The 13763-nt window shown below is 34.4% G+C and overlaps 1 protein-coding gene across 8 annotated transcripts in view; it reads left to right on the plus strand.

Annotated features, from left to right (window-relative positions):
- Positions 1–13763, plus strand: part of Emsy (EMSY transcriptional repressor, BRCA2 interacting) — an 82193-nt gene that overhangs the window by 56948 nt on the left and 11482 nt on the right. For 4 of the 8 annotated variants that reach the window (XM_071616507.1, XM_071616508.1, XM_027942642.3 and 1 more), the window contains 4 exons: positions 1175–1373; positions 9726–9890; positions 11539–11694; positions 12701–12742. In XM_071616507.1, coding sequence (XP_071472608.1) covers positions 1175–1373; positions 9726–9890; positions 11539–11694; positions 12701–12742 — 562 coding nt within the window. The remainder of the gene's footprint in view (positions 1–1174; positions 1374–9725; positions 9891–11538; positions 11695–12700; positions 12743–13763) is intronic. The other 4 variants (XM_071616509.1, XM_071616510.1, XM_071616511.1 and 1 more) reach the window with 1 other exon arrangement.

A 13763-nucleotide genomic window follows, 5' to 3' on the forward strand; every position in this document is an offset into this window, starting at 1 on the left:
TAGTTGAAGATCTAGGAACTTTTCTGAAAATTTGCCTACGAATTTGAGGCTCAGGATTTAATCTTATGTTGCCAGGCTAGTGTCTATTTTGTAGATAATTTAATTGCTTTTCTGAGAATACAAAGAAAGTAATATCAGCTTTGGTTGAGAAATGCTATATAACATTTTTATAAAAGACAGTAATTTACTTATAAACTTATAATTTGCCTTTAGGATCTATTCCCCCAGATTGTAGCCAAATTGTTTACATACCTAAAAAACTAATTTTATGGTAAATTCATATTGCCTACTGAGTTCAATAGTAAAAGTTTTATTTGCTCCATCATAATATAAACCATGTTTTCATTCTTGAACTCTTAGAAATGAATGACTTCACAGAGTCTGAAAGGTTTATAATCTTGTAGATGGTAGAAATAAAAATGGCTGTGTTTAAGTTGGCATTTTCATTCCATGGACAGAATTGAAGTCATCTCCTTGAGCCCAGATTTTGAAGTAGAAAGGTTCAGTTTGAAAATTTTCTCCCACTTCATTTGTTTCAGTATTTTTTATTTTAACTTTTACCAGGAGTTGATCCATCGTACTTTCTATGTTGCTTCTGATAGTAGTTTCAACAGTGTTTCTCTGGGGTTTCTTCAAAGATTACTTAGGTCTCAAGCAAATTTTCTTTGTAAGGGTATGTTAGTTAAGAATTTCATTTGGTTCGTGATGAAAAGACACTTTAAAAATAGTGGCTTCAACATGTGAGGGTTTCATTTTTATTACATTAATAAAAACCAAGAGGATGTTCTAGACTGATGTTGTGGTTCAAAAATTCCATTGGGAATTTAGGCTCCTTGTGTCTTTTGTTCTACTGCCCTTATCTTGTGGCCATTATTCTATTATAAGCCTACTGGTTGTAAAATGACTTCTGAAATAATTATAGATGAGAAAAAACAGACACAAAAGCTCTTGTCAAAATTATGACTGTTGCAGTCTGTCATGTACTACTTAAAGTGATGTACATGGTTTAACTGTAATTTTGTCCATAAATGAATTTGTCTTTGATGGTCAATGCTGTGCCCGAAGCATACACAGAATGATGTTTTCCTTACCAGAAAAAATGTTAGTGCATAATCTAGAAGTTTAGAATTTTAAATAATGCTTAAAATTTCATCTGTTTTTGCTTTTCCTGTAGGTTCTTATTAAACCCAAACCAGTAACATTTCAAGCCACAGTTGTTAGTGAACAAACAAGACAGCTGGTAACAGAAACATTACAGCAAGCATCCAGAGTAGCAGAGGCTGGTAATTCATCTATTCAGGAAGGAAAAGAAGAACCACAGAGTTATACGGATAGTAGTTCCTCTTCCACAGAGTCCTCTCAAAGTTCCCAAGGTAAGATCCATTTTACTTCTGATTTATGTAAGTACTACCTGACATAATACCCTAGATCCAAAATAGACATTGCTTCAGGGATTTCAAACCAAATTTGTATGCTTCAGTATGTCAGTTCTTTTGATTTTAGTTTTTTTTTTGTTTGTTTGTTAGTTTGATGTTTAATCAGTAGGCTGAAATTTTACTTTTGGTAAAGTTTACCATTCTTTCCTACATGGCATATATTCATCAAATAATTGATACACTTCAGATGATAATTTTACCAGGTAGGTAATATTAAACTCTTGATTCCCAAATGGTAATTTTTATATTCTGCTGTTTGGTTTGGGTAAGGAGGGGAATAAGTATATGAGAAACTGAATATACCTTTTGAAATGATTATTGATAAGCCTTGAGAAAGAATCAAGATATCCAGAGATGAGCTATAAGTGGGGTTCTTTTAAATTTCAGTTTACATGGGATAAGTCCTAGTTTTTATGTGTGTTGTTTTAGCATAATTAATAATGCTCCCTTTCACAGTCAAAACGTAATAGTAATAGTAATACTATGGTTGTCTTAATTTTAAGGAAGAAACTTTGAAGCTAGACTCCATAAGACAGAGGCTGTTTGTCCTCAATGCTCTTTTAAGTATCTTACTTTTCTAGGAAGTCTCTTGGAATAAACTCAAGCCATAACTTTGAACTTTGCACAAATCTCGTTCTCATATCACTCAGTTATCTTAACTGCCCTTCTTGTCAGGTGGTACAGGTTGAGTAGCCCTTATCCTAAATGCTTGGAACTCAGAAGTGTTTCAGGTTTTGGAGTCATCAGATTTTGGAATTTTGCATATACACAATGAGATATCCTGGGAATGGAACCCATGTTTAAGTATGGAATTCATTTATGTTTCATATGCATCTATGTACTTAGTTTAAGGATAATTTTATACATTATTTTTAATGTACCTGCATTTTTTTTGTTGGTTGCTCAAAACAGTACAATGCTCTTGACATATCATATTTCATACATTTGATTCAAGTGGGTTATGAACTCCCATTTGCAGTGTACTTGCATTTTGACTCGGACCATTAAGATCAAGTGTGGAATTTTCCACCAGTGATGCCTTATCAGTGTTCAAAAAGTTTCAGATTTGGGGATTAGAGTTCTCAGCCTGTGTGTCTATGCATTCTGATGCATCTAAACAAAGTTGTTTATTTTCCTTATTGCTCTTTCCTTGCTCCATTTTTTCTTTCTGCCTCCCCATTAGATTTACTAGCATGCTTTCTTAGCATCATCACTTTTCTAAAATATATTCTTCACATTGTGCAAATACTTTTTCTTCACCATCATCATTATTTTGAGTTGGGGTCTCACTGTATTGCCCATGCTGGGCTCAAACTTGTAATCCTGCATTCTTAGCCTTCTGGGTAGCTGGAATTATAAGCATTTGCCACCATGCCTGGCAACACTTGAATATTTTAACTCTTTATTGGAGTATTCACACATTAGTTTTATATGGTTTACATTGTGGATCATTCTGTTTTTTTCAATTTGATAACTATTTTTAAGTGTACTATGTGTTAAATATTGTGATAGATCCTGTAGAGGTTGAGTAAAATATAGTTCTTGCCCTCTAGGAGCTTAAAATCTAGAAGAGGAGGTTGAATTAAAAAAAAAAAAAAAAAGGAAATACACATACAACTCCAGTGTAACAGTTTTATTAATAAACAGCAACAACAAAAAAATGTCAAAGGCTGAAAGTGCATACTCCAATGAGGACAGGATGAGAAATCTTCATGAAGGAGGTAGCATTTGAAACAGTCATGAAAATGTTGATTTTAACAAACAGTATAGTACTCATTTTAGAAACTGTATGGTTTCTTTCAGCATATTATCAAAGATGCTCTGATTCACTTTATCATTCTATATTGATTATAAAATCAGTGTATATACTATTTGTGGAGTGATGTTTATTCTCTAGTCATTTCTTTTGGGCCTATTAATTTGGTATTTATAGATTCTGTTCTTAGTTTAACCAGTCAACTGCTTTTTCCTCTTTTATTTTTAAGTCTTCAGGTAGTTCCTTAAGTAATACTAATCTTTTTTTTCCCCATAAGAAATTTTTCATGGAGGGCAGGTAAAATGGTTAGCTTGTGAGTTGGTGCTAAAAGGGGGTCATGAATAGTCAATGTCACTATACAGGTTATCCTTTGAAATTGCTAGTCTTTTCCTAAGGGAGCTAAAGGACAATTAGTACTTCCCCAACATGCCATTCCCTTAGTCAGATCTCTGCCTCATTTATTATTTGTTCCATATCTTTCATTACATATTCTTTCTTTTGGTGGGAGATACCAGGGACTGAACTCAGGGGCACTAGACCACTGAGCCACACCCCCCAGCCCTTTTTTGTATTTTATTTAGAGACCGTCTCACGGAGTTGCTTGGTGCCTTGCTTTTTTGCTGAGGTTAGCTTTGAACTCTAGATCCTCCTGCCTCAGCCTCCTGAGCTGCTGGGGTTACAGGCATGCACCACCATGCCCCACTTGAATATTAAAAGTATTCTGTAACAGAAAGTTTTCTCAATTTAGAGTAAGTGTCTCTATTAGAGTTGACTATAAAGCCAGTTTTTATACTCTGTTTGCCCCTCTCCCCCATTGCTTATATAACTCCTTGAGTGCATTCTCACAAAGGCCAGGGCTGGGAATGTATATGCTGTCATTTAAAGAGAAAGGGATTAAGGTTTTAATCAGTCAAGAAGGAGGGCCATGCCTACTGGGAATGTGAGGAGTATCTAATAACCCATTTCCCCGCTACATTGCTGCTTTCAATGTTTTTAGCCACATTTGGATGTTGTTTTGTTTGAATATTAGGGATTTACTACTGAGCTACAACTCCAGCCCCCAACTGCCCTTTTTTTTTTTGAAATGGGGTCTCTTGAAGTTGCTGGGTCTCTTGAACTTGTAATCTTCGTTCAGCTTTCGAAGCTGCTGCGATTACAGGCATGTTCCATCATGCCTGGTCACCTTTTCTTTTGATAAGATTTCATACTTATAGAAAGGTTGCAAGAATAGTAAAAAGAACTATATACAGTATGTATTCTTATCTAGATACACTGTTTGTTTACATTTTGCCCTATTCGCTTTTTTTTTGGTGGGGAGTGGGTATCAAACCCAAGACCTTGTGAATGCTAAGTGCACACTCTACACTGAATTATACCTACAGCCTGTTTATTTTCTCTCTGCTTTTCTCTTCCATGTGTATAATTTTAAAATTTCATAACCATTTTGGAGTAAATTATAGGTAGCTTTTTGCCCCTTAACATATTTGTAGGTCTATATTTCTTACAGATTATTCTCCTTATAACTAAGTACAGTTATCAAAATCAAGAAATATTATGTTGTCGTAATATTATAATTTTAATATTTAATAATCCATATTCAAATATTACCAATTATCCAGTAATGTTCTTTATAGCTTTTACACCATCCACATTCCAATTCAGGATTGTGCGTTGCATATAGCTACATTTAACTGTCCTTGTTCTTTATTCTCCTTTAGCCTGGAATAGTCTTTTAGCCTTTCATTGTATTTTTTGACCTTGACATTTCTGAATAGTGTACTTCAGTTATCATGTAGAATATTTTTATTTAGTTTTGTCTTATATTTTGTTATGATTAGATTGAGCAGAAATTTCACAGATAGGTATCGTATCCTCAGTTTTATCAGGAGACACATGATGTCACTTGATTTAGATGATGTCTTACAGTTTTCACCATTATGAAGGTAATATATTTCCCTTTGAGATGAATAGTTATTTGTGGAAAGGTGCTTTGAGACCTTAAATATCATGTTTCTCATCAACTGCTTTCCAGTAGTTTTAACATCCTTAGGTGATTTACTAAAGTCTTTTTTTTTTTTTTTTTTTTTTTTGGTACATTTGATGGTTGACATTCTAGTCCAAGGAAAACTCAACCTTTTCTTGACTTCAGATATTTTTGGGGGGTGGCAGGGGAGGCTTCCCTATATAAGCAAGTCCTGGTGTAAAGATATCTTATGCCAAAGAAATAGCCTCAATTCCACCTGTGCTTCCTATACTTCTCCCCAAAGAGGAGACGTTTAGGCCTTATGTGTTATTCCTACACTGTCTCCTCACAGGCTAGAATAAAAGTTTTATTACCCCACTGTGAGACTTCCCTTGATCACCTGGGAGGATTCGTAACTCTTTCTACATTTTTATGCTGCCATTATTGCTTTTTTCTACCAGCTATCTTAACAGTGACCACTCTGTACCTTTTGTTGGGTTTATTATAATTGTTTTCTTTTCTACTAGTCTGCCACCTTTTCAAGGGCAAGCGAGGATAATTTTCATCTCCGTGTATCTTGTATTTGGCAAAGAAATTAGGTACCACCGAGTAGGTAACCAGTAAAAGTTTCTCAGAATGAACAAACAGTGGAAGAGCAACTATAACTGACTGTGGCATAAGGTTAAACTTTAGCCTTATAAATTCATTTTTGTTGTCTGAATCCAAAATGTTTCCTTTTTGTAGTTCCCCCTAACCTAATGGATAGGCTTTTTAAGTTGTATAATTCTTGGACTATTGCTGAGATAATGATAAATAGCTTGATGACCAAGTCTAATGGATCAAGGCCTTACTTGGCTAGGTCACTTACTGAAGATTGGACTGTATGCTTCCTATAAGTCCTGTTCTTTATTTTCTCCCCAACTGGCTCTTCTGTTTTTCCCTTTCTCATTTAGGAATGGGCCATCCTTATTGGGTTCTAGATTTTTTTCAAAGTATTAAATATTTTTTCATCTATATTCAGCCTTATTCCCAAAAGGTTTTTAAAGTGGGTTAAATAGAAGATTATATTAAGTCAAATGGAAGAGAACAAGGAGACAAAATCAAAGGTAGAGTATTAAAATGGAGCAGGGCATGAGGCAAATACAAAAATGATATTGTAAAAATATTGCTTTGAGTAAATCAAAACTGAGTTTCTAGGATGATTTTTTTTCTAAAGATTCATGATCTTGGTAGGTCAGAATGAAGGTAGGAAATAAATCTAGGTTAACTACTAATATACTTTTTGCAGAATCTTTCAGAACCTTTATGTGCTCATTTGTGTTGTGAAGGATGAAGAATGGGATATAAAATATAAACTGTTACTCAAATTTTTTGAACATGAAACCCTCCTTTTGCAGAACATTTTGAGAAAATAATGTACTCTGAAATATTTTGGGCAATGCTGCCTAGGCAATCAAATACTGTGAAGGCCTTGAGCTTTATGATAGTGCTTCAGAGGAAGGATATCTTGTACGTCATTGGAGGAATATAGACATCTTAAGTCTAGTTTAGAAGACATGGTTTATGTAGGTGAGGCACCTGGGAATCTTTTTTTTTTTTTTTCTTTTGTACTGGGGATTGAATCCAGGGGTGCTTTACTACTTACTGAGTGAAGTCCCTAACCTCTTTTTATTTTTTATTTTGAGACAGAGTCTTGCTTTGCTTAGGGCCTAAGTGGCTTTGAAATTGGGTTCCTCAGCTTCAGCCTCCCAAGTTGTTGGGATTACAGGCATGTACCACTACGCCTGGCTGTGGGAATCGTTTTGTATGAGGAATGGTTAGAGACAGGAGATTTGTCATGGAGAAGAGAAAATGGAAGTGAGCTGGCAGGAACATGGGAGCTGTTGTCAGTTATTTTGAGGACTATGTTGTGGAAGAGAAAAAATAATTGGTCTTTGTTGATACAAGGACATACACTAGAACCACTGAGAAAAAAAACCACTGGAAGACCTGTTTTTACTCAATATAAGAAAACTTTCTAATTATCATAGCTGTGCAGCAAATAATAAGTTCCCTGGTGTTGGAGTTCCCAGACTGGAGATATTGTTGTGAATATTTTAGTGTAGGATTGATGATAGCATTAAGCGAACTTCAAGATTCCCTCTAACAAAGAAATCTTAAGATTATATGAAAATGTATGTAGACCTTTTGTAATAATGACACAGGAGATATTCTCCCATAGAGATGCCCCAGTCTGCCTTTGGTTGTAATACTACTACCCAACATATAGATGTGCAATAAATATATGGGGGTGGGGGACAGCATGCACTGTCCTCAAGAGAGGCAGAGAAGTCTAGATGTATGCATGCTGCATAAGCAGATGATACTCTTAGATTAGGCTCCAAGCCAAAATTAAGGTGGAGAATCATTCAAGCAATGATTTTCACATACAGTCACACTTTAATTTTGTGTCATAGCTGTTGAAGTTGCTACTGTGATACTTGGTGAGGGTTGACTCTTTCTGAGTATGGACAGAAAGAGATGGTGCAATCTCCAAGTCCCTATAGGGTGATATTATTTGGGATGATGGTCTCTGTTGCTCCTGTTTGGAAATTTGTTGTCCTTTGTCTGTCTCTACCTTATCTCTACAAATCCCTGCCTCCTTCTGGATATTCAGTGTGTCTCATAGAGTTGGGTTGCAAAGTCATTCTTTGTATCATCATGATAATTTCTTAAGTTTGAGAGCTTAAGTTATATAAAACTAATGATACTCTAATATAATCAGTTATCTTTAAGTTTTAATTCTGCGTATCTACTTAGAATGAGTAAAGAAAAACTGTTAGGTCCTTTACCCAGCATTTGGTCTTACAGGAGAGTGAGTGTCCTTGAATCATCTGGGTTTGTTGTTACTATTTTTATTGTTTGTTTCTTGGAAGTTTAGTGGAAATTTTACATCCCTGATGTGGTATATAGTCACTCAGTATTTTGTGGTGGGAAATAGTTTGTTAATGGTATTTGAAAATTCTAAATTATTGTTGTATATTGATTTTGTTTTCTTCAGGAAGACTGTTTTGTTTGAGGAGTTGTTCCCTTTACCCCAATATTTTTGGACAACTTTGTGGCTTTCGAAAATATGAAGCTCTTACAGTGTGGAACTTTTGTTATGTTTATTCTTGGTTTGGGGGCTACTTGAATTCTTTTTTGTTTTTCTATGATATTTTCATTTGACTATTCCAAATCAAAGTAGTTTCTTTGTATATATTTATCTATTTTCCCTAAAACTTTGATATTTGCCTTAAGATACAAAGCTATTTATCTTTATGTTTCTCTCCTTTATAAAATCTAAATTTGATAGTAAGATCATGTCTTTATAGCCTCTTCAGCTTCCTGTGTAGTGTCTTGAATAGAGGAGTTTAGGAAGTAATAGTCTTGTCCAACATGCTTATTTTATAGCTAGAAAACTCAGTAATTTGTTACTTGAGTTGATGCACATTTAGTGTTTATAGTGTAACTTTATACCATGAATATGATAAACCTTTGAATTAGGGTGTTAATTATTTTGAAACTAACAAAAAGTCTTAGCATTGAGAGCTTCCAGGCCACAATGACAACAATAACATTTCAGTTGTCCCTCATAGTTATAAAGCTTGTTTACATATAGCCATGCTCTGCATCACATTGTGGTTATTAGTGGCTTGCATATACAATGATGGAACAACTGATTATACCATATAGCCTACATGTATAGTAAGCTCTGTCATCTGTTTGTCTAAGTATGTTCTATGATGTTCACACAGTGACAGAATTGCCTAACATCGTATTTCTCATAACATACCCCTGTTATTAAGTGACATGTGACCGTATATCATTTTATCACATCCTCAGAAATCCTGAAGTAGGTAATTTTATTGTTCTTAATTTAAAAATAGTGAGACTAAGACCCAAAGAATCAACTTGTTTATAATTGATCGAGTTGGGGCTCTACCCCAAGACTGACTTCTAAATGTTGCGCTTGTCCTCTTACATCATGCTGCTTCTAGATCATCTAACTTTTCTTGTTATCAGTGAACAGGATTTCCTTTCAGTAATTCAGCCATTTAATAAGTGTTGACTGAATGTTTAGCTGTAATAACAATACATTTCCAGGTGCATTGGGGGAAATAAGACTCCTACAACATTTTGTTTTACTAATACCCAAACATACATTCATCTATGCAAATGCACACCTGTTTATATAGCAATAATCACATTGAATTGTATTTTGTCTTTTACATGTTCGTCTTCCCAACCAGACTGTATGCTTCTTGAGCATCCTCTGATAATTCTGTAAGCTCCTTTATGTCCTCAGTGCCAAATATAGATTCTTACACATAGGTGTCCAGTTTATGAAATAAATGGATGAATAAATAAGTGAATTCAGAAGTGAAATTCTGAGGAATTCTTTGAGGGCTTACAGTCTTCTTGGGGAGATAAAGCATGAACTTTACAATAAATACAAAAATAAAGCAAAAAAGAAAAAACAACAAATTGTTTTATTTTAAAGAAAAACTTTGTTTATAGGGTTTGTTTTTTTTTAACTAATATAAAACAGATTCCCAGCCTGTAGTTCATGTAATTGCTTCCCGGCGTCAGGATTGGTCAGAACATGAGATTGCAATGGAGACTAGCCCCACCATAATATATCAGGATGTATCCAGTGAATCACAATCAGCTACTTCAACAATCAAAGCTCTTTTAGAACTCCAACAGACAACAGGTATGAATTCACATGCTCAATTGAGTGAAGCATGTTTTTTCTGGAGACGGGTTGTGCTAAAATACTATCACTGTTATATATTTTTTGCTATTATTTGAGCACATTTTCCCCCTCTGGACTTGTCTAATCATTGGTACAGTCTGTTTACTTGTTAGTTCTTTAAGGTGTACATAGGAATACTGGAGCACAGATGGACTTTAGTCAATGAAAAGGGGAAGAAGTTGGAAGAATTGTCTTCTCCATCTCCTGCTTAAATAGTACAGTCCTCTTGCCACCAGAAAGGAGTAGGTCTGTCACTTCTAAGCACAAGGATAGATGAGTATGGTTTCCACTTACATTTGGGCAGATGGAAGGACTCCTGCTATACTCTTTGATATTGGTAGTACAATTTTGCTCTCATAAAACATTATTAATAGCTCTTACTAACATTCTAATTTGTTTTACTTTCAGATTTCTTTGTATGGGTTATCCACTTGTATTTCCATGCAAAGCTATAACAAGATCCCATCATTATTTCTAGTCACTAAATATTTTTAATAAACTCTAGGACAAAACTAGATAATGATACTGAGTTTTCATAATATAAGTCAAAGATTATCAGTATTTAAGGGGACAGAGCAATGACCTCATATAACCTTTTTATTGTATGGATAAGAAAGTTGCGCTCAAGAGAGTTTATCCTATTGGTTAGTGACAGAATGAGGCACCACATTGGTTGATCACTAGTTGAAAAGTCCTTCTCTGCTTATGGGTGACTTTGTATTCATTTACAGTTGTTTTGCTTTCTTTGTTTAAAATGATTGTTTTTATTTTGTCACATTATGTCCTTTGCAGGGAAAAATCTTTCAGTGGACTTAGTAATTGGTTACTGTTTATTCCAACTTTGACTATCTACTAGCTGAAGAATACTAGCAGTTAATGTAAATCTTAGGTTAATTCTTCTATTGGTGTTATTTTTGGCCTTATAGACTGTATGCTTATCTTTGACAAATTTAGCCATTTCTGTTAATGTTTATAGAGGTAGAAATTTGAATGAATAGATTTTATAGAAAAAGTGATGATAGATAGTAAATCTATACTCAGAAATCATTCTTGATTCCAGATCATTCTATGAGATGTTTTTGCTTTAACAGCTCTTTTTTTCCTAACAATGAAAATTTTTATTCTTTTGTCATTAAAGACCTAGTAACATTCTTTGGAGATATCTTAAATTTTTAATAGATTAAATTAAATTAGTCAGTGGATTGTACTCTTCTGAGTAGATGTGCCCTAGAGCAAATCATGCTATGTGCTGCTGACTTACCCCTTATTTTTAGGTTGGAGAACTCCAGGGACTACCTTGAAGGGTAATGGAAATACCCTGAGGGGAGTATATAGAAGGGAAAGAACCAGCTGTTTGACCTAGAGATAGGTGGGGGAGGGGATTTTTGTGTGATGGCATCTGAGCCCTTGTTAGGCTGCCTGGATATGGTTATGCAAGTTATGCTCTAGATAGCCATACATAGCAGTCTGCTGTTTTCAATTCATTGTCTCCGTAGTCGCTGCCAGTGTGGCATCCCAGAGGTCTGGTTCATTATTCCCGTGGACAACTCTGGTTTTGTACTTGTTTGTAATAAAATTTAACTTTTCCCCTGACTTTTTTATGCAGTGAAGGAAAAATTGGAATCTAAACCAAGACAACCCACTATTGACTTGAGTCAAATGGCAGTGCCTATTCAGATGACCCAGGAAAAGAGACATTCTCCTGAGAGTCCATCAATTGCTGTGGTAGAGTCAGAACTAGTTGCTGAATACATCACTACTGGTAGGTGTCCTCTTAAAACATAGTACTAAGGTAGGAAAGCTACCTTTCTGGATTTCATGGGATGGTCATTTGGGGGAGAATATATTCTAGCTCTTTTCCTGTTTGTTTTTAGAGCAAACTCATACCATCCTTGGAATTTGCTCTGCCTTTAGTGGAAAAAAAATATTCACAGGATGTTAGAAAGATTACAAGTAATATAAAACTACAAGTTGGCCATAAATAATATTTGTGAATATAGAGCAACACTGGTAGGAAGAGCACAAAATATCTTTTGTCAAAGATTAAGTATTTGTATGTAGTTGGATTTTTTAGTTTTGGTGGGGGGGAGTTGAGTTAGGAGAGAAAGAAAATAGAAAATCCAGTCCTACTTTTGTTTTTATATAAAAAACAAAAATGTGGAAAACCTTAAATCTCTATGAGTTCTGGTAAAAAGCAGATTAGATATTTGTTTAAATGTGGTCTGGCAGCAAAACATTAATGAGATTTTGGGATGGCACATATGGAGAAGTAAAATAGGAAGGATAATAGGTCCTTTTTCTCATATTTTGGCAAGACCACACGTGGAATTCTGCTTTCTGTTTTGGACACTTCATTACCTTATGATTTGAAAGAGTTTAGAGAGTCCTATGAATAATTAAAGGGTTAGGAGAGATGACTAATGAGGCAAGATGTAGAGAATTCCTGTCTTAAGTTTTCTTAAGCAGTGATTAAAGGAGAACATAAAGTTACAAGTATTTAAAGGATATAAATACTGTAGAGGAGAAGGAATTCTTTGGCATCATTTAGGGTATATATTAGGACCAATGGGTTAAAATTGCACAAAAGGAAAATACAGTTGATAGTATGGAAAGCCATCTAGAATCTTTAGAATTGTTTAGCAGAAAGCTAATTAAAGCAGAGACTGTTATGTTGGGAACTGAGTATTAAACTCTGGGGTAGACTAAATTGTCAAATTGTAAAGTAGATGAAAAGACCTATGATTTCTTCCCTTACTTATCCTTTTCAGAACGCACTGATGAGGGAACAGAGGTTGCTTTTCCCCTTCTAGGTAAGTGGTGTGCATCCATTTGTAGTATAATTGAAGGTAAAAGATGATTGTTGGTGGCGGGGGAACACTTAAATGGATGCGCTCTACTCTGATCTGGTAGAGGAAAGGTAAGCTCCATTTAGTAAAAGAGAAATTTTCCTTTGCAGAGTAACAAGATTCTTTCTCAGAACTGAACAATTTAATGCTGGAAAACAGAGGACTATTTGAAAGATATAAGTGTTTTATGGTGTTTATATAGCCCAATTAAGGTCACTTCATCTGTTTTCCAAATGTTCACTCTGTGACATCATCCCACAAAGTCTCCTTCCATCATACAAGCAGTCGTATTGAGCATTTTACTTTGACTTCAAAGACTGGCTGCCCTGGCCTGCTGTATAATTCTGTAGTGGATGTTAGTTTTATGACTTTCTTAAACTTCAGTTTCCTAATCTCTGGAGATTTGCTATGAAGAAATTTATCATGTCTTGAAGAAGATTATTTTTAAATAGTTACTTGATATTCTATTAAATTTATTTTTTTATTAAAAATGTAACAGTTATGAACATTAGTATGGGTAGCAGAAATGTTTCATATTTTCTGATAATTTTATCAGAAATTCTCTATTTTTTAAATGCCATGCATTTTCAATGATGCTTCCATTAAAAATAACTTGCTCACTTTAAATATTACTCAAATTTGTTTTTTCTTCTCTTCAGTCATATTATAATTTATTTTAGTAGTTGTTTTAATGCAGACTCTGATTTCCTTTTGTTCAATTCAGTTAAGTACATATGGAAGATTTTATTAAATTTTATAATTTAAAATGTACATATAAAGTATGCTGTGAAATACAGTAAGGTACTGCAGTACAGTTATAAAAATACTGCCTATAAAATTTCCCATCACATGTAGTCATATGTGTAGCAACAGGAAAAATACTGCATTTGTGAATATAGGAGAAAGTATCGCTGATAATAAAGCTTATATGTATTTCACTAGATAATTTTAAACTTTTGTCCTTTAGGACATAAATGGTATTTTT

Source organism: Marmota flaviventris, chromosome 9 (genome assembly GCF_047511675.1).
Source record: "Marmota flaviventris isolate mMarFla1 chromosome 9, mMarFla1.hap1, whole genome shotgun sequence".
Classification (NCBI taxonomy): Eukaryota; Metazoa; Chordata; class Mammalia; order Rodentia; family Sciuridae; genus Marmota; species Marmota flaviventris.